Below are 21,041 nucleotides of genomic sequence, written 5' to 3' on the forward strand. Positions count from 1 at the left end.
TGCGACATTTCCTTTGCCACATGCCATTGTTAACTCCCTGTTCAACTTGCACCCAATATCCATGCTACTGTTTGGGGGCCTGTAGATAACACCTATTAGGGTCTTTTTGCCCTTACTGTTCCTCAGTTCTATCCACACTGACTCTACTTCTCCTAATTCTATGTCCCCCCTTGCAAGGGACTGAATCTCATTCCTCACCAACAAGGCCACCCCATACCCTCTGCCCACCTTTCTGTCCCTTTGATAGCACGTATACCCTTGTACATTCAATTCCCAGGTCTGATCCCCCTGCAGCCATGTCTCCGTTATCCCAACAACATCATAGTTACCCATTCGCACCTGAGCTTCAAGCTCATCCGCCTTATTTCTGACACTTCGCGCATTCAGATAGAGAATTTTTAACCCATTTCTCCTCTCTCTGTTTAAATCGCTACCTGTTGTGCATAACCCAGCTCCCCAAACTCTCACCGGGCTATACACCCCTTGAATTCTGTTGTCCTTCTTAAATTTACTTACTCTTTCTGCACATTTAACTCCATGCTCCGTCAGACCATCCCTCTCCACATGTATCCTCCTTATCACTCGTTCCACCTCACCTTTCTCTACTTCACACTTAATATTCCGGAACCGTGTAATCCCCACCTGTCCTTTATACTTCATCTCGCTATCCTCTCTCACATTCTGGATCCCTGCCCCCTGCAAATTTAGTTTAAACCCCCCCCCCCCGAGCAGCACTAGCAAACTTTCCTGCAAGAATGTTAGTACCTCTCCAGTTCAAGTGTAAACGGTCCCGTCGGAACAGATCCCACCTTCCCTGGAACAAAGCTCAATTATCTAAAAACCTGAAGCCCTCCCTCCTGCACCATCCTCTCAGCCACATATTGATCTGTATAATCCTTCTGTTCCTCGCTTCACTCCCACATAGCACAAGTAGCAATCCTGAGATTGTTACCCTGGAGATCCTACCTTTCAGCTTCGCACTTAACTCCCTGAACTCACGACGCAGGACCCCCTCACTCTTCCTACCCACGTCGTTGGTCCCTACACGGACCACAACATCTGGATTCTTGCCCTCCCTCTCGAGAATAACCTGAACCCGAACTGAGGTGTCCCGGACCCCGGCACCAGGGAGGCAACATACCATCCGAGACTCCCAATCACCCCCACAAAATCTCGTATCTGCCCCCCTGACTATAGAATCCCCTATCACTACTGCTGTCCTCTCTTCCCTCCTCCCCTTCTGAGTTGAGGGTCCAACCTCAGTGCCAGGGACAGGACCACTGCAACTTGTTCCTGGTAGGTCATACCCACCAACAGTATCCAAAACGGTATACTTATTGTTGATGGGAATGGCCACAGGGGTGCTCTGCTCTCTTTGCCTGCTCCGCCTCCATCTCCTGACAGTCACTCAGGTGCCTACCTCCCGTATTTTCAGTGTGACTACCTCCTGATAACTCTTATCTATCTCTGTCTCTGCCTCCTGAATGATCCGTAGTTCATCCAGCTCCAGCTCTAATTCCCTAACTCGCTCTGATAGGAGCTGCAGCTGGATGCACCTTCTGCAGGTGTGGTCATCAGGGACAACGGCATTGACCCTGACCTCCCACATACTGCATATGGAGCACACCACTGCTCTAACTCTCTCCCCCATTACCTGATCCCAGATTAATCAGAATAAATGAAAAAGTACCTACCGACCTTACCTTTTTTCCTCAGCAAGCACGTACTCAGGCTCACTGATTACCTCTCACTGAAGACCCCCTTACGCTGAAGCCCACTGAGCCAAAGCCCAGCACTCTGCTCCCGCGCACTCCGCTGTCCGCACCTGAAAGTGGGCCTCTTTTTAAACTCCACGCTCGTCACTGACGTCACCCGCACCTGCGCAGTTTTACTTTCCTCCTCAGGTAATGCCTAGGTAGTCCCGATCTTTCTCGGCCTACCTACAACGGCTGATCCTCCGATCTCCAGTCGTCCGTCGACCTCGAGCACTCCTTGCTCCCGCACCGACGCTGCCCACGCCTGAAAGATAGTGATATGATGATAGATATATTTTTATTAGAATGAATACAGCATATTGATTCCTACATTGAGGGTGTGATCTGTGAGCAGAAATTAGTCACCCTTAAGCTTTCTTTCCTCAAGAGATTAGAAAAACAAGCGGTAGTATTCTTGATAGAAATTTTTTGTGCAGCTTCACAATAGAGGGGCAGAATTGGTATTTATTCTGGTTGGTGTTTCTGAAATGAGGGAATATGGTTTCTAAATAAAGTTTGGGCCTTCCACGACTGAGATGGTGGGGTGGGATCATTCTCTGTCTCTGGGCTTTGGAATGCTAAATGTATTCAAAATAGAAATTGAGTTATATTTTTGGATATTGAAAATATCTATGGATACGGGATTAGTGCACAAAGTAGTAGTGTGGTAAAAGATCAAGCATAATCTAACAGAATGGCAGAGAAGGCATAAGAGGCTGAGAACTTACTCTTGCTGCATTTTTTAATGTTTGTATGCAAGTGAGACATTAACTTTTGCCAGTTCCCTGGCACAACACAATTTCCGATCCTTCGTTATTACCAATGTTGCTGCTCACCTCCGTAATCAGCTTGTTTCCTACTTGTCGTAATCATTACTGAAGACATTTAGATCTCTTTTATAAGCATTCTTAAAATGGAAAGTTGGGTGCTCTTACAATCTTTTGGCTTGAACTTCCTGCACATTGTACACCATTGCAGCTTCATTTGTGAGCATCTAGTAGTCTTCTATGTTTGATCAAAGCTATGAGCTGATGGCTTCAACACTCCTGGCAGGAATGTTTAACAAAATTCCTTCCTGTGTTATCTCTTCAAAATAATCCTTTGTTACCCCTTCTTGACCCCACTCCTTTTCTTTATCAATATAATCCTCCAATTTAAAAAAAAATTGGCCAGGGCCTGCATTATATTGAATACCATTGTGGAAAAAAAGATGTTCATATGTAGAAACTAGTTTGGTTGATCAAATAACATTATTGACAGAATAATATCTGCTGAATTTCTTCACCCATGTACAATTGTTGCGACATTTCACACGTTTGATGTATTTTTAATAATCTTTTTCTAGGCTATTTTTTAATTCAAAGTTGGCCAGATAATTACACAGATCTACAAGTGTTTGAAAATCTCGAAATAGTGCGTGGCCGAACTCAGCATCAGTAAGTAGTAGATATGTGCATTTGATAAGAATGTTTTATTAATGGTAAGAAATCATTTATTAAATTATGAATGCATTAAAAATTCAATTTTTTGTTAGATTTTTCCCATGTTTCACAACTGGAACGTAAGTTGTGTCCATTAAACTTATTATACCTTAGCATCACATTTCTGATTCAAATGTGGTTAATGTGAGATCAAGGTCATTGAAAAATATGTGGCTTGGTGCAACAGAATGTTTCAGCTTCCACCGTTGTAAAATTTTGGGATGTTACTTAGTTAAGCTGTTACTTTTTTCCATATTTTGCCCAGTCTAAAGTTACCTTGGGTAGGTATGAAAAGTAATTGGAGAAAGTAATAAAATTTTAGTCATTAGCTCAAGGAGAGAAAATACAAAGTTAAGATGGTGGTGCTTCATTTTTGGAGATCCATTGCAGTTTGTAGCATTTTTTTTTTTTGTCAAGATCTGCTGAAGGATATACCCATAACTCAACAGTTTGACATTGATGACTGGGTAACCAGCCTTCCACTCAGCTAAGCCCTGTCTGTAGGGCTTGACTCCTCATTACCTAGCAGGCCACCATAGTGTCTACTTTGGCAGATTGCTTATCTCCCAAACTAACTAATTCACTAGGTGAACCCATGCTGGATTTAACGTAGTGCTAGTACAGTGGGGCTCATAACATCAGCGGGAGAAAGGTTTACTTTGACCTACAGTAAGTATGTTTGTTTAATTAACCATCTGTGTTTTATTTTTAAAATTTTTATTTTTTTTCATTAATAAGCATTCCATTTAAGTGACAGGTTTGACAGTGAAGGAGCCAGGAACGTGCCTATACCAGTGACAACATTGTGTTTATTTGTGTAGCTGACCACTTGCACTGCGGGAGAGACTACACTGCCCCAATTCTTGCTGACATCTGGGAGCCATGTTGCTAATGGAAGAACTAGTGTGGGAATCAGGAATCATACAGCACAGAAACAGGCCCTATTGTCTATGCTAACCAAAGTGCCTATCTACCCTAATCGTATTTGCTTGCTTGACACCGGTATCCCTCCTTGAAGCTCCTTTCTAAGTACCTGCCCAACTGACTTTTAAGCACTACAATTGTATCTGCCTCCATCCCTCCTCATTTCAGACATTCACAACCCTCTATGTAGAAAAACTTAATAATAGGATATATTCTTAACATTATAACCCTGTAATTTAGGAGTGAAACTTGTAAGGCATGGATATTAAGCAATGTAGAGCGAAGTCCAGTAAATGAAGTTGAGCTGCTGATCATCAATGATCTAATTTAATACCAGAGTAAAACTCTTAATTCCATGAGAGACACCAAACAAATATTGCGAAAAGATAGGCATGTTGCTCTTGAATAGTGTCTTGTGTTTGATTTCAGAATAAATCTAAGAAAAGGCTGCCTTTTTGATTGGGAATTGGATTGTATAATATGCCCCAAGGGTAGTTGCATATTTCTCCAAGAAAAATCAACTACAATGATTTTATTAATTGAAGATTCAAATCCTGGTTTTGAAGCTAACTTTTCAATCTGGGCTGCTGACAAGTTGTTTCTCCTCAACTACAGCATTAACAAGAGTTCTCATCAGAGGAAGGAGGGCCTGCATCAGTAGAGTGGGGTCTTAGGTGCATTGACGCAGATATAGGCATTTCAGCAATGCCATTATTGGTGAGCTAGACTGTCCTGAGTGTAGGACTAGAACAAGGGAATAAGCACTAGTGAAAATCTGTAAGTAAATTTGCATATTTCAATCTGCATCACTTTCCTAAATAAAGATGAATCTTCTGTTTTAAATTCAGTGATTTTGACAGAATAGTTAAATCTAGTACTTAGTTGATGTCATTATATCAGAAAGAAGGATAGAGAAAATATAAACGATTCATGACCTCAATATATGCTAGTATTGAATAGCATAGCTGTACTTGTGAGGTGTAATCACTACTGCAATGTAAGAATTTTTCTTTTTTGCAGAGAATTCTTCATCCTTTTAACAGATACTAGCTTTATTCTGGTTTTGAGTTCATCAAGCTTCTAATGAGGGTGCCTCAAAAAAAATTAGAACTGGAGTGTAGAAGGTGGAAGATGATAACAAAGTTTAGATGGCTTTGAATTGCAAGCAATAAAACTACAGCAGAAGGGAGAAATATACTGTGACCCAGCAGTTAACTCAGGAAAGGGATTTTTTTTATTGTGCAATATTAATTTCACCTTTCAATGAATGAGGAGATACTGGATAGGCTAGGTTGATTTTATTTGCAACAGAGATGTCCACGTCTATTTTTGTGGGTAGTGACAAACATCTTTCTCCACAAATGGACATCCAAAGCTAAAGGGGATGTTTAAGGTCAGCCACTGGAAGGGATCTGAGGAAAATTATTTTTCACTCAGGATGTCTATTCTGGTGACAGAGACTGATAGATTTGCAGAATTTTAAATACCTACGTGAGCACTTGAATTGCCAAGGCAAAGAAGGCTTTTGACCAAGTGTTGGTAAATGGTATTAGTATAGATGACCACCTGGTGGTCAGCATGGATGTAGTGAGTTGAAGGGTGACTTCAAAGTGATGTGTAACTCTGTGAAAGTAACTCATTACTAAACTGGGCACAGCACCTGTCTTGTGTTCTAATTTTCTTCACGTAACTCCTTTCCACTTCAGCAGCAGTGTATCATTTGCTTTGGCCAACCTGGGCATCAGGTCTTTGGGACTGCGTTCCCTCAAAGAGGTTAGCGATGGTGATGTAAAGATATTTAACAACAAGAAACTCTGCTATGTGTGGACCGTGGCCTGGAAACAACTCTTCAAATCTCCCCGGCAGGAAATCGCTATAAAGAGAAATAAGCCAAAGGCAGAATGTGGTAAGTGAATAGCCTTATATCAAACTCTCACACATCTTAATTTTGACAGAGTTAGTTTGCAGTTGTTCCCTGTTTTCCTTTGACTCTGGAATCAATAAAGGATTTGAGCTTTCCTTTAAGAATATTGTAGCCTTGCTACATAAGATTATCTCCAGATCAAGGCTTTCTGTTGTGCCTGTATCCAATACCAGCTGTCCTCTTAACTTTAATTTATTAATCCAAAACTAGGGGAGGGGGGGGTGTAATATTACCTCTAACTGAAAAATATCATCACTTTTTTTGTGTCTGTATGCGATCATTTGTTTAAACCTTCAGTTATATAGAAGTTACTGAATGATAAAAAAGGAAAGCCTAATCACAGGACAATTTATAATGATCAGTGAGCCTACCAAGCAGTATGTCTTTGGATTGTGGAAGAAAACCAGAACACCCTGAAGAAACTCACTTGGTCATGGAGAGAACGTGCAAACTCCTTACAGACAGCAGTGGGAATTGAGACTGGTCGCTGGTACTATAAAGTGTTGTGCTCATCTTGTATCCTTGGTTTACTTTAAGTTTTCATTTAAACATTTCTCTTGGTTTCTGTTCTACTCTTAATCATTAATGATCATTTTTTGTGTACTTTTAGTTTATCTGTGTAGTTGTTAGCTTTCCCGGTTACAAAATTCTGGTATTTAGTGTTTGTTCCTGCTGAGCAAGTAAAGTGGGAACATTATCAGTCAGGATGTAAATTTTTTTAATTGGTTATGAAAAGCATGCTTATCCTTCAATTATGATATTCATCCTGTCTGAAAATTGTTTTTCATTTCTGCCACCTAGAAGCTGAAAAACGGATCTGCCATCCGCTGTGTTCTGACGATGGTTGTTGGGGCCCTGGACCCTCGCAGTGCTTTTCTTGTCGTTATTACATCCGTGAAAGAATGTGTGTTAAGAAGTGCAACATTTTTGATGGGTAATTATAATGAAATACTTGGCGGAATGTTTAATGCTGTCTTAAAAATTTGAAAAGATGCTTTGGATTATTGAGCTGATTGCTTCCAATAATGGAGCCTATCAAATTAGAGATCTGCAAATTATTGCCTGAGTAGGTGCTGTAGGTAAAAGCAAGAATAACTTTTGAAAAGAAATGAGATATCTTATTTAAAAATCCCACAATAGTCATTAGAGACTAATCCCTTATATTGACTGACCACTGGCCAAATGTCTTGTATCCTTGCTGGATATTCTGCCTCAAATTAGTAAAGCCCTATTTCCTTTTCCTCACAATTAAGCACATCTTTGGATGGAATGCAGGTGGCCATTATTACAATCGGATCTACTTTAACTGGGTACAACATTTTGAAGAGAGTCATCAATGGATATGTGTGTCATCTAACCCTTTCTCCAGGTGCAGATTCCACTGGCAGCTTTGTTGTTACTTTAAGAAAGTACAATCAACAAATAATTATATCATTTCCCTAATATAAATATAACAGTGTTACTACAAAAACTAATCAACTAAGTTTTCCTCGCAAGCGGAACAAATGCCACACCTGCCTCTAGACCTCCTCCCTCCCATTCAGAGTCCCAAACAGTCCTTCCAGGTGAGGCGACACTTCACCTACAGGTCTGTTGGGATCAACTACTGTATATTGGTGAGACTCAATGTAGATTGGGAGACTGCTTTGCTGAGTACCTACACTCTGTCTGCAAGAAAAAGCAGGATTTCCCTGTTGCCATTTATTTCAATCCCACTTCCTATTCTCATTCTGACATGTTAGTCCATGACCTCCTCTACTGCTGCAATGAGGCCACACTCAGGTTGGAGGAGCAACACCCTGTATTCCATCTGGTACCACTACTATGTGATATGTTTCCTTTTATTGGTCAGTTTTTAATAATGTACTCCCTTGATGAGTCTGATATTCATCTAGTTCAGGGATATGTTTTAACTTGATGTAAAGTAAGTGACTGCTGTACAGTTAAGCCTTCTGTATTATTCCTGCAAAGGAATCACTCTGTTTACAGGAAAAGTCATTTGTTTTTTTTAAGCAGTAAATATTTGATAAAGTGGAAAAAACAAGAAATCCATGTGGCTGATATTCTACCATTGCATTCAATTATGCAGAGAAGGTGCTTTGATGAAAAAGCTGCCTTCACCACTGATTCCCAAATCTCTCATGATTCAACAAACTATTGGAAAGAAAAAAAACATAAATTAATATTGGGATAAGTAACTCCATTGACAGTATTTAGAGTTTTCCTTTTCTACTTGCAAAAATATCAAAGTAGACCAATAATATTTTCCACTGTGGGCTAGTAGCTAATTTGTTCCATTAGTAAACTATGGTGTGTAAATTTGGATACTAATTACTAAAATCTGATAATAAATACATTTTCACAATTAATGTCTGATAGGAAACTAGAAATAGTTAATAAATTCAGATTGTTATTTTCATTTATTTTTCTTTCTGTTGTGTTGCGGTATGGTGGGTTGGGGTTGCGAGGCTTAGTTGCTGGTGGTTTGGTCGCAGAGCAAACACAGAAGCTCCCAGGAAGATTCATGTGGAAGAGCCATCATGAATTTGTCCTGATGGCGTACTAATAAGGGGTCTCAACCTGAAATGCGACTGTTTATTCCCCTCTGTAGATGCTCCCTTGCTGAGTGCCTGCTGCACTTTGTGCATGCTGCTCAAGATTTTCTGCTTCTGCAGAATCACTTTCGTCCAGAATGAATATTGTTGCGCCACCCTCTCAGCAAATGATTAATATTGAATCAATGAGCTGTAAGATAGGCTTTTGGAGTTGTTTCCAGTTGAATTGGTCCAACACTTCTCCATGTCTTGATTCAAGAGGAAGTGTGCTACTTATGTGTATGAACAGCGTGTAAAATAAATAATCTACAAAATAGACTCTAACTCATTTAATTTTCTCTCCCTTGTTTATGTCTGCCGAATTTTCTCAAATGCAGACAACTTTGCCCAAAGACAGTTAAGGATCCTGACATTTCTATTAACAATGGGTGAGGGAATAGAATGACTGAAGTCAGCAAACAAGGTTCAGATCCATCTGAAAACAAAATCATTTGGAAGAAAGGAACAGGAAATGGATGAGATGACATAGGTTATTTTGCGGTTCTTCCACGTTGTTTCACACAAAAGGCATTTAATACTTCAATGTGTTTATTCATGTTGATTTATTAAAGTGAAGTATATTGTTGGCGAAACCTTTGCCTCAGGTGTTTTTTTTTTGGTGGGAATGAGTGCTGTCAGGTCGATCATGCTCCCTTGCTTTTTAGACTGTGAACTGTTTACTTAAACTTTGAGGTAAACTCAATGGGTGCAGTGACACAGAGGACAATTTTACTTGGATGAAGTGCATCAGTATCATTGATCCGTTTGTGCTTTGTTCACAATCTCAGCCTCAGTGAGCAAGGACTTTGCACTCCTTTACATGTAACTAATGCATTCATTTATTTTTTCTTGTTTGTAATATAAACTACAAGTTTAAGTGCAAACATAGTTCTGCTTGATGTGGGATTTTAACATTTCTTCAGATGTTTAGTTCTCAGTTTACTCACAAACCATATTTTTATTATTATTTTTGCACAGGAAAGTGAGGGAGTATATGGAAGGATCCCAGTGTTTTCAATGTGATGGCGAATGTAAACCACAGAATGGGTCTGAAACTTGCAGAGGACCTGTAAGTCAAGATTGCATTACAGAACATTCATATATACAAAGAAAAAGAGCAAAATGTTTACTGGTATTAAAAGTTAAAATGGTGAACATTGCTACAATGGAGATCACTGGAAAAATTATGTTTTTATTTCAAGGCAAAGAATGACTGAGGGCCAATCAGCCATAAAGGTGGTTCAAAAAAAGAAGTATTAGCATCAAGCAGTGTGTATGAGATTGCAAAGGCTTTTGGTGTTTTTTAGTTGTACAGTAAGAAACTGCCACCCTGTAATGACATATCATGGAAACATCTTCACTTTCCACTGCGATCAGGAGCAGTGGCTTAGGAGGAGGTTGGCTGTCCACTGGAGAATTAATAATATTGGGAAATCACTAAGCTGAGGGCTTCAGTGGAAGCCCAGGCACATTTTGGCCATGCTTATGGATTAATGAGATTGATGAAAGTGGGAAAATGGATAAGGGATAGAGAGCAAGGCAAGGAAACAATTGCTCATGCCCAATTATTTTTCACTTCCGATCTAGGATGTCTGACTGCTGCCTAGTGAATTCCAAGTTCCTCACCATGGTATACAAGATAGCATAAAAACCTTGGTGTATATTTGCTTCTGTTCTGAACCTCAGAAAAATGAGTAGGATCCAATTTCTCCCACTTGTTTAGTTTAGAAATTCCTTAGCCCTCTGTTCCAAATATCTCAGTTTTCCAGCTGATTTCATAGCTACAGAAAACTGTTCATTTCATTCAACCCAGTTCTTTCCTAACTCTGAACACTTCGATCATATTAACCATGAAGTCTATTGTTCAATTATTAAAAAGCCCAGTTCTTCTTGGTGCATTAGAATTTCTTCTTGCTGAGGCCCAAATATATAACCATTAGTGTAAGCACACAATTCAGCCCAGACACATTAATCGTTATCTTTAGCTTCAATATGGTATCATCATCAATGCCTGTATGCTGATGGCATTTAGGGCAGCAATGAATGTCCTCCATCTCTAACAAGAGAAAATCTGCAGATGCTGAAAATCCAAAACAACATACACAAAATGCTGGAGGAACTCAGTAGGCCAGCCAGCATCTGTGGAAAGGAGTAAACACTTAACATATCGGGCTGAGACCCTTCATCAGGACCGGAAAGAAAGGTGAGAAGTCAGAGTAAGAAGGGGAGGAAGAAGTGTAGGGGATGGGTGAAACCTGGGGAGGGTGTAAAGTAAAGAGCTAGGAAGTTGATTGGTGAAAGAGATAACGGACTGAGGGGGAATCTGATAGGAGATGGTAGAAGGCCATGGAAGATAGGGATGGAGGAGGAGCACCAGAGGGAGGTGAAGAGCAGGTAAGGAGATAAGGTGAGAGGGAAACAGGAATGGGGATTGTGAGGGGGAGAGGGCAATTACCAGAAGTTCAAGAAATCAATGTTCATGCCATCAGGTGGAGGCTGCCCAGATGATATAGAAGGTATTGCTCCTCCAGCCTGAGTGTGACCTCCTCGTGGCAGTGGAAGAGGCCATGCACTGACATGTCAGAATAGGAATGAGGAGTAGAATTGGAAGTCTTTCATCTCTGTATGTCCTTATGTCCTTATACCACATTATATATCCTAAAACGAGGCAAAGATTCAAGTGAGCAAGTTTAAGATGCCTACATTAATCGTCTGAATTTGTACTTCAAAATTCCTCTGTTCTACCGTAGCATTCAGCTCAGAATTACTACCTTTTATTAGATTCACAATATATCACCTGTATTTTCCTGTCAGCAGTGAACCAGCACTACCCACTGATAACATAAAAGGAATCAGCCCAGAGATTAAGCTATATAGGAGAAATCTCTCCTAAATCATTTTGTTGTCATTATTAACTCAGGACAGCTCCAGCATACAAAAGACCCTATGTTGTAAAATACTGTGATATGATGATGTAGCCAATCACATTGAAGAATTCTCTCAGAGCAAACTTAGAATTTAAAATAATAAACATTTTAGTTTCTTTACAGAAAGCAGAATTTATTGAATTGTACTCATTAGGTAGATGTAGAGGCTGAATTACCATAGAAAAATGCTGGAGAAGCTCAGCAGGTCAGGCAGCATCTATAGGAATGAATAAACAGTCAATGTCTCGGGATCGAAATGTTGTCTGTCTGTTCATTTCCATAGGTGCTGTCTGACCTGCTGTGTTTCTTCAGCAGTTGTGTGTGTTGCTGTGGATTTCCAGCATCTGCAGAATCACTTGTGTTTATGACTGAATTACCATATTTTTTAACATACTGTAAGTAATATTATTTTAAACTTTTTGCCATATTGATCTGAGGTAATGTCTACAAATATAGGATTTTAAATCAGATCAGAGAGGTCATTAAGTAAGAAAAATGGCATTGTGAGCCATTAAATCTTGCTTGATTTTATGTTGCATGTCTGTCTCTCTGCTGGGTTTCTATCAGCATTCATACTTCATAAAAAGCTAACATCCTATGTATTTCCCAGATTTCTGCAGATACACTCCTCGTGGCTGAAAACAGCACAGCTGTGTGGGGAACCAAGGAACAGCAATCCCTCATTTTCTACATTTAGCTGCATAGTGCAGACAGTCTTGTCAGATTAATCTTGTATTGTTGATAGCCATATTGTTATTTTCAATACATATGCCAGCCTATTGGCCTCTCACTTAGTGAATACAATTTCCTACCTTGAGCCCACTTTCCTCACTTCTTCAGTTCATTTAAGATTTTTTTAGGGTGAGAGATGGTCAGATTATCCATTGACTATATGCTTTCCAGTTGCCTGACTCGTTTATGAAACTTAAAGTCTGTCTCACTATACCTTCAATTACCTCTATTCCACAATGCAATGATTGTTAAATTACATTTGAGAAATGCTTCTGTGAAGTACCTTGTAATTTTAATACTTTCAAAGCTGCCTATGAATATAGTGTATCATTGCTTGATATGACTGAACTGGCAGCAGAAATGGACAATGTTATCCCTGGTGAGAATTACCACAACAATCTGTTTTGAGGTTCTTGTTTATAGCATTTGAGAATACGTGAAACATGATGTTTCATATTATTTTCATATTTTACAGTGGTGTTAAACTTATTGAAATTAGAAATATCAAGAAATTAATGAATTTGCCAAGTCTAATGGGCGTGATAATTTTCTTTAGGAGAGAGGGTTATCAGCCGAGGCATATTCAAATCTGCAATGTAAGAAGTTGTTTTTTCATGCCATGTCTCTCTGCTGGACATGCTTCACTGCAGCTGTGTTTAAACATGTTATGAAATCCCAATTTCTGGAAACAATCCTAATGTTTTCTTTAGTACCACAGCTCCAATAATAGTTTAATAACCAAGGTTTTCTTGGCTAAGATTTGGCAATTAAATTGAAGACGATTTTAACTGTTGCTTTTTGTAACTTTCCGGAGGGTTCAGATATAAGACTTTTATTATTTATTTTCAGGTGTGGCCTGTGCTGTATTATTTCTCTACTTCATTTTTTAGTTTTTATTTGTTTCTGTTTAAGTGAATCTTGACACCAAACCAAAAGGATAAGATGATTTTTTTAAAAAATGAATATGTAAACTATTCAGCTACTTTTAGTTATGTCCTTTTCAACTGAAAATTATTTGAAGTGGGAGTTTGAGATTTTGGTTCTTGGCAATGTTCCTGAACCTTGGAAAGTAAAGGTTAAAAAGTTCAATATAATTGTTTTTTTTAATTGGTTTTCTTTGTATTATTTGGGCAATGATAGATTGCTTTTACCGTCTATTGTACTAGAGTCAATTTATTCGTTTTGTTACCCAGGGCAACCAAAATTGTAGCGAATGTGCTAATTTTAAAGATGGCCAACACTGTATGAAAAGCTGTCCTTCTGGAATCACTGGAGAAAATAATACCCTCATCTGGAAATACCCTGATGAGAATAAGCATTGCCAACTCTGTCACCTAAATTGCACTCAAGGGTGAGTAATGACCAGCTCTATCAAATAGTATGAATCATGTTGTACATATAAATTTCTCTTCTGTAAAGGTCACACAGAGAGTGGTTGGTGCCAGCGACAGTGGTAGAGAAGGATACAATAGGGTCTTTTAAGAGACTCTTAGATAGGTACATGGAGCTTAGAAAAATAGAAGGCTATGCAGTAGGAGAATGCTAGGCAGTCTCTAGAGTAGGTAACATGGTCAGCACAACATTGTGGGCTGAAGGGCCTGTAATGTGTTGTAGATTTCTATGTAAAGGTCTGTTAAAGATTTTATGTCCAGAGCTTATTGTCTCTACAGTTCACTTCTCTGAATGTCTCATCCTTCTGGAAAATAATTGGTAAAAAAAAATTATGGTTCACGATATAGAACATCAAAGTGCACATAAATCTATTCCCCATCCAGGCAGAAAGGTGACAATATTTTCTGAAAAGGCGCAGATCTGATCCATCATTGAGTACTTGGCAGAATCCTCTAATCTTCCCGAAAAGCAAATTTTTGTGTTAACTATATCAAGTTACTGCATTTACCCAATTAATTCATTCTAGCTATCAATTTTTCTGTTTTTAAGTGACAGACCTAAAGCTGAAAGACATTCCGCCACCCCCCCCCACACGTTTTGTTTGCTCCCAAGCTTTTCCTCGACACATCTCAGAGTTGAAATTTGCAACGAGCAAGCTGAGTCAGTCTCTCTTCTTCATTCTTGGAATTTTATAAAATGTTATTAGAAAAATAATCCTACTGGACTAAGATAAAACTCATCACACCAAAAATGAAAGGGAATTGAATGCAATAGATTGTAGTGTGATGTGATATGTTTTCCACTAACTGGATCTTTTATTTCTGTTGCATCACAGGTGTAAGGGACCAATGCTTGAAGATTGTGATCATTATGTTGGGTAAAGTTCTCAAATGATCCACTATTTTGTTTATACATTCTAAATTTCCTGATCATTCCTGACGATAAATCATATTTTACATATGTGTTATATAGAATATTTGGCTACCATTTATACTTGTTACTAGTTTATATTGAAAGATCTGTAACCAATCAAACAAATGACCAGCAAACAAAAACAGCTATAAAGAGTAATTCGACGAAGCCTGGGGTGAGAGTGAAGGAGGATCGGCAATGGGGAAACCATGAGCTCCAACTTGTGCACATCAAATTGTTTCATGAAAATGGGCCCTTTTCTTTTTTTTATTCTTTCTTCATTAATCCTTAGTCAAATTAAGAATTATAAAGCTAAATCTTTTCATTGTAAGTGATGTACTGTTACTTCGTGGTACTTATTTGTTACAGTGTGTTGAATCATGCAGCATCCACACAACTGGGGTTTGGCGGGCAAAGACTTTGTTTTAGTCCAGACTAGTGCTGACGTAAGGGCCTGATGCTATTGGGGCCCCGGGAGAGGTGGGGCTGTGGGCTGTCCATACTTCCTGGGAGGAGGGGAGTGAAGGCGAGCCTACGGCATCGGAAGCTGAGTTTCTCATAGCTGGGGGCGGAGACTTTAAAAGACAAGTTGCTCTCATTTCAGCAGAGCAAGGGGAAGGAGTGCTCTGATATAGGAGGTCTAATGAGTCCTCCAGCGAGGTCTGACCATTCCAAGTTGGTAGCAGCCCTTACCTCCCTGGCGAATAAATGGCAAAATGCCCAGGTGCAAAGTCCCAGCTATCATAGGCTCCGCCTGTTCTCAGGAACAAAGCCCACCCCTAAAGGGGAGGAGGAGTGTGAGACTTGGGTGGAGCAGACCTCTCAGTTAGATGAGTGGCAGTGCCCTGATGATGTAAAACGACAGCGAATGGTTGAAAGCTTGAGCTGGCCTACTGAGATCCATAACAGAACCCCTTTTCCACTTCTGCGGCCCACATGCAAGCACTAGAAAGGGTGCTCGGCACGACGGACAGCCCAATGGATCTCATGTCGGGATTTTGGAACGTGTCCGAAGAAGGGGGGGAGCTTTCTGCCTACATTTTTTGGCTGGAGAGGCAGCTAAGTTGCTTGCGACATAGGCCATTCAGACAGCTGAGGTGGATCGATTAAGAATGGACCAAACAGCGGAGGGCCAGTCCCAGGACCTGATCACTTGGGTTCTCCAGCTGTCTTGTAAGACAGGCCCCCCTCCCTCATTTGTTGAGCTCATCAGAGAAGTACGAGAGGAGGGGGAGATGCAGGAGGGTGGGGGGGGGCCTCTGTCAGCAGGGTATAGTCCTGGGTAGTAGCCCCCTGCATTGAAGTGACCACGGATAGCCCACCCAGGGGAGTGGTAAAGGAGATCATGCAGAGTTGAGAACTGAAATGTCCCGGTTGTTATCACTGGGTATCTCATCTGCCCCACCACCACACACACACACACACACACAAGATGGAGCTGATAGGGGACGGACTACACAGAGGGCTGCTAGTGGCCAGGGTCCTGCGAGAAGGGGAGCAGCCGATATTGTCTGTTATAACTGGATAACTGGTGAAGAGGGACAGTTCAGGCAGGAGCGTGAACAACAGGAAACTCCTTGGAGAGTGAACCACCGGGTACCTAAGCAGAGAGAGACGTCGGGAAAACTTAGAAGAGACCCAGTGAGGGAATGACCTGGCATCTTGGGGGAGCACGTTCCCAGCAATATATCAAGGAACACCCTAAAGCAAAAATCCCTATTCCTGAAGGCTTAGTAGGGCCAAGCTCCAGTGTATTGCTATGGATAGAGAGTATTTATGCTAGAGCCATACTTGACACAGGGTCGCAGGTCACTTAGCTGTACTGTTCATTTTACAACCAGTATTTACCATTGACGCCACCCAGTGCACTGGAGATCTGGGGTCTTAGTGCGGGTGATTATCTGTATGATGTTTTTTTTCTGTCATTAAAGCTGGAGTTTTTGGAGGCTGATGTGGGAGTAACTGAGGTCCTTGATACATTAGCGCTGGTTTGTCTGGATCCCGTTGAGAAGGGCAGAGTTTCAATTCTTGTGCGGACAAATACTCCTATTGTGAGGAGACTCATGGGAGCCTGCAAGGAGAGAGCTGGAGAAAGGTTTCTGAAGACATTGTCTGTTCACCTGGTGTTTCGAGCTGCTTTTGAGGAAGTGCGTGGCCGTACTGGGCCAGATAATGAGCTTAGACGAGGAACTGTGTGGTTCACCCAGTTAAAGCCGATGATGTTATGACCTGGGGAAGTAGCGAGGGTGATGGGCAACACCAAATTTCTGTTAATGCCTGACGCCGATTCCCTCATAGTGGATGTTCCGGAAGACCACGAAGAGGAGTCGGGTTTACCTGCTGGGATACTGGTGAGGCCCGAACTGCAGAGCCCTCGGTTGTATAGGCGGACAGGATGGCAGTGATTGTCAGGAACATCGTGAAGAGGCATCCCTCTCAAGTGGGGGATGCCCTGGTGCATTTCTTCCTGGTGACAGTAATGTGTCCCTGTGAGACAAGGCGGGAAGAAACTCCACAAAAAAGGGGAAAGTTGACCTCTGAGTCATTCAATTTTGGGGACTCCCCAGTACCTGTGGGTTGGAAGAGGAGGTTGATAAAAAAGATGTTGGAACTGGAAGGTGTCTTTTCTACTGACGAGTTTGGTGTGGGTTGTTCCAAGAGCACTCGCCACACTTTCCAGGTGACGAGGACACCCTGTTCAGACAAAGGGCACGGTGACTGCCACCCTGCAGAGGTGGAAGACGTTCAGCAGCATTTGTGTAAGCTGAAGGAAGCTGAGATCATCACTAAGTCCAGAAGCCCCTATGTGTCACCAATAGTAGTGGCCAGGGACAAGAATGGGAAGGTACAGATGTGTGTGGACTGTCGGACTCTGAACAGGCATACAGTCCCGAGGATCGAAGATGCACTGGCCTGTCTGAGTGGTGTGAAGTGGTTCAGTGTGCTGGACTTGAGAAGTGGATATTACCAGGTCACTATGAGTAAGGCTGACAAAGAGGAGACAGCACTTATATGTCCACTAGGATTCCTCCAGTTTGAAAGGATGCCCCAGGGCATATCGGGAGCCCCTGGAAGGTTAGCCCCTGCAACCTTCCAGTGGGTCATGGAGAAGACGGTGGGGGATATGAACTTGCTTGAGGTGTTGGTGTATTTGGATGACCTCGGAGTGTTTGGATCTACCTTGGAGGAACACGAAGCGAGGCTACTGAAGGTGCTGGACCACCTGAAAGCTGAAGGATTCAAACTTTCCCTGGACAAGTGCCAGTTCTGCAGGACATCTGTGAGCTGTGTTGGGCACATAGTCTCATGGGATGGAGTAGCTAAGATCCATCTAAAATAAAGGCGGTGACCACCTGGCCAAGGACTCAGACTGTGAGCGCTTTGCGCTCGTTCCTTGGGTTCTGTGGGTACTATTGTAGATTCATGAAGGGCTACGTGAAAGTGAGTCACCCTTAAAATCAGCTTCTGTGTGGATACCCTCCCTTGGGGAAGAAAGGGATGGGGACAAAAGGAGAGGAGAGTGAAGAGTATCTTAGCCCTTCAGAGACTCTTGGAGCGAGATGGGATGCAAAGTGTGAACAGGCCTTTCAGTCACTGAAGGAGCTACTGACACAAGCACTTGTGCTGGCTTTTGCAAACTCCCGATTGCTGTTTCTGCTGAATACAGATGCCAGCAGAGAGGGCTTAGGGTGTGTCCTGTATCAGGATCAGGGCACTGGGTTGAGACCTGTTGCATTTGTCATCTGGAGTCTTTCACCCTCTGAGAAAAACTGTCCCACGCACAAGCTGGAGTTCCTGACGTTGAAATGGGCTGTGGTGGATAAGCTGAGTGACTACCTCTGTGGTGCCAAGTTTGAGATGAGGACAGATAACAGTCCCCTAACTTATACCCTGACCTCGACGAAATTGTATGCCACAGGCCGTCGGTGGTTGGTGGCATTGTCTGCCTATGATTGTAGCCTGAAGTACTGGCCGGGAAGTAGGAACATAGATGTTGATGCTTTGTCTCGATGGGCACCTGAGGGATGAAGAGTGAGAGAGCATTCCTGCCTCGGGAGTGACAGGCATGTGCCAGTTTTTCATCACGGTGAAGACAGATGGAAGGCAAGGGCAGGATCGAGCGGTAGATCAACTGGGAGCTCCTGATGATGCCATTCCACAAGTTTACTGTAACCTGACTGCTCTGAAGACAAATCAATTGCCAGAATCGAGTCCTGGAGAAGTGGCAGCTGCTCAGCAAGGTGACCAGGCATCGGTACCATTTGGTCAGCAGTTGAAAAGGGAGACGTGGCCCAAGCGGAGAGGATGAAACACTCCATTACTGAGAGAATGGTCCAGATTGGAGTTGAGGAACCAGATCCTATACCAGGTCACGTCACCTCCAGACCAGCCTCGGTGTCCCAGTTAGTTCTGCCTGAGAAGTCTCGGAGGATTGCGTTAATTCTGGCCATTTGGAGGTTGAAAAGACCTATGGATTGCTCAGAGATCAGTTATACTGGCCCCGAATGAAGCTGAAGGTCGAAGAGTACTGCAAGTCCTGCATTCGATGCATACAGAGGAGGACACTGCCGATGAGGGCTGTTCCGTTGTCTCACTTACAGATTGCGGGGCCCCTTGACCTGGTGTGTGTGAATTTCTTGTCAATAGAGCCAGGTGCCAACAACATGGCGAATATCTTAGTCATTACTGATCACTACACCAGATATGCACAGGCTTTTCATACCAAGGACCAGGGGGTGTCCACGATGGCCAAAGTGTTATGGGAGAAGTATTTCATTTATTACAGCCTCCCCAGGCAGATAGATAGTGATCAGGGACGCAATTCGAGAGTAGGCTCATACATGAGTTACTGAACCCTTGGAGTTGAGAAGTCAAGGACTACGCCTTATCATCCGCAGGGTGATCCCCAACCCAAGAAGTTTAATCGGACCTTGCTAAACATGCTCAGACCCTTGAGAATCAGCAAGAAGAACAAGTGGAGTCGACATATTGGACATCTGGTCCACTGCTACAACTGTACCCGAAATGAAGCTACCGGGTACTCCACTCGCCATATTATCTGATGTTTGGGCGCGAGGCGAAGTTGCCCTTCAACGTTTGTTTTGGGACTGGCGAGGAAGATCTACCACTGAAGGCTTATCTGAAATATGTGCCTGATATGAGAAGGGAGCTGAAAGAGGCTTATGAATTAGCTGAGGTTGCAGGCTGCCAAGCAGAATCAAGGAAATAAGAGGAGGCATGATCAAAAGGTGAGGTTCTCCCAACTCATGCCAGGAGACCGAGTCCTCATAAGGAATCCTGGGAAGCATAAATTGACTGACCACTGGACGGCTATGCCCCATGTAGTGGAGAGTCAGATGCCAAACATACCAGTTTTCCAGGTGAAACCAGAGGATGGGAATGGGCCTGTCATGATTCTCCATTGGAACCACCTTCTGCCTCTGGGACAAGAGGTGCAGGTTGACCCGGAGCCCAATCTGGAGCCTACGCCTCATAAGAGGACTCTGCGGCGACACAGAGAGGCTGCAGAACCAACACTGGCCCCCGGCCCTGAATGGGATACAGACTCGGAGGACGAGGAAATGGGGGTGCCTTTTGCTAACTCCCCACTGATTGAGGAAGAGATTTCCAAACCTTCTACTGCTGAGGCAGGAGAAATCGGGGGGACTATCTGTGGACAGGCTGGGTTTCAGCTAGACCATGAAGGGATGAAGCAAGACTCAGCCAAGTGGCAGAGGGGTCCGAGTCGCAGGAGGGCACGAGTGATAGAGCGGGGGAGACCTCGCCATGTAGACCAGAAGTATCCCAAGGAGTATCTGAACCTGAAGAAGTAGGTAACAGGGTAAGGAGGTCTCAGAGAGTCAGGAGACCCCCAGATAGGCTGACCTATGTAGCACTGGGGGGAACAGAGTGCTAAGGCTATCAACCTAGTGAGGTATGTCACTACCCTTTTCAAATAGATTAGAGGTTCTGACATCAGGAAATTCCTTTGAAAATGTCGTTCTTAATTACAGGATGACAAATTATTTCACAGTTGTGAGGACATGTCTGTTTTCCTGGGGGGAGAGTGTAATGCCCTGGTTCATATTCTTTTTTACTGTTATGCTGCTGCAAGCTACTTGTTTGGGTTACTGTTGAAGATGAGAGTTAGGAGAATTGTGTGCCATCCAATTAGGATGGCTGGATTAAAGGGAGGTTTCTCTGGTGAGCTTGGGGTTGGGCTTGGGTTTTTTTTGGTTTCAGGGATAATGAAAAGAGAAGAGGTCATAGGATTCGACCCGGAGTGGGTCTGTGACTTGACGAAGCCCAGGGTGATCAATGAAGGATAAGCAACGCGGAAACCTTGAGCTCCAACTTGTGCACATTAAACTGTTTCATTAAAATGGGCCCTTTTTTAAATT

The 21,041-nt window shown here is 42.3% G+C and overlaps 1 protein-coding gene across 3 annotated transcripts in view; it reads left to right on the forward strand.

Annotated features, from left to right (window-relative positions):
* The window catches only part of egfra (epidermal growth factor receptor a (erythroblastic leukemia viral (v-erb-b) oncogene homolog, avian)), a 288,862-nt gene that overhangs the window by 222,983 nt on the left and 44,838 nt on the right, over positions 1–21,041 (forward strand). For 2 of the 3 annotated variants that reach the window (XM_072253612.1, XM_072253614.1), the window contains 6 exons: positions 3,100–3,190; positions 5,866–6,065; positions 6,885–7,017; positions 9,656–9,746; positions 13,530–13,687; positions 14,564–14,605. In XM_072253612.1, the coding sequence (XP_072109713.1) occupies positions 3,100–3,190; positions 5,866–6,065; positions 6,885–7,017; positions 9,656–9,746; positions 13,530–13,687; positions 14,564–14,605 (715 nt within the window). The remainder of the gene's footprint in view (positions 1–3,099; positions 3,191–5,865; positions 6,066–6,884; positions 7,018–9,655; positions 9,747–13,529; positions 13,688–14,563; positions 14,606–21,041) is intronic. The other variant, XM_072253613.1, reaches the window with a different exon arrangement.

Source organism: Mobula birostris, chromosome 3 (genome assembly GCF_030028105.1).
Source record: "Mobula birostris isolate sMobBir1 chromosome 3, sMobBir1.hap1, whole genome shotgun sequence".
In the NCBI taxonomy this organism is placed as follows: Eukaryota; Metazoa; Chordata; class Chondrichthyes; order Myliobatiformes; family Myliobatidae; genus Mobula; species Mobula birostris.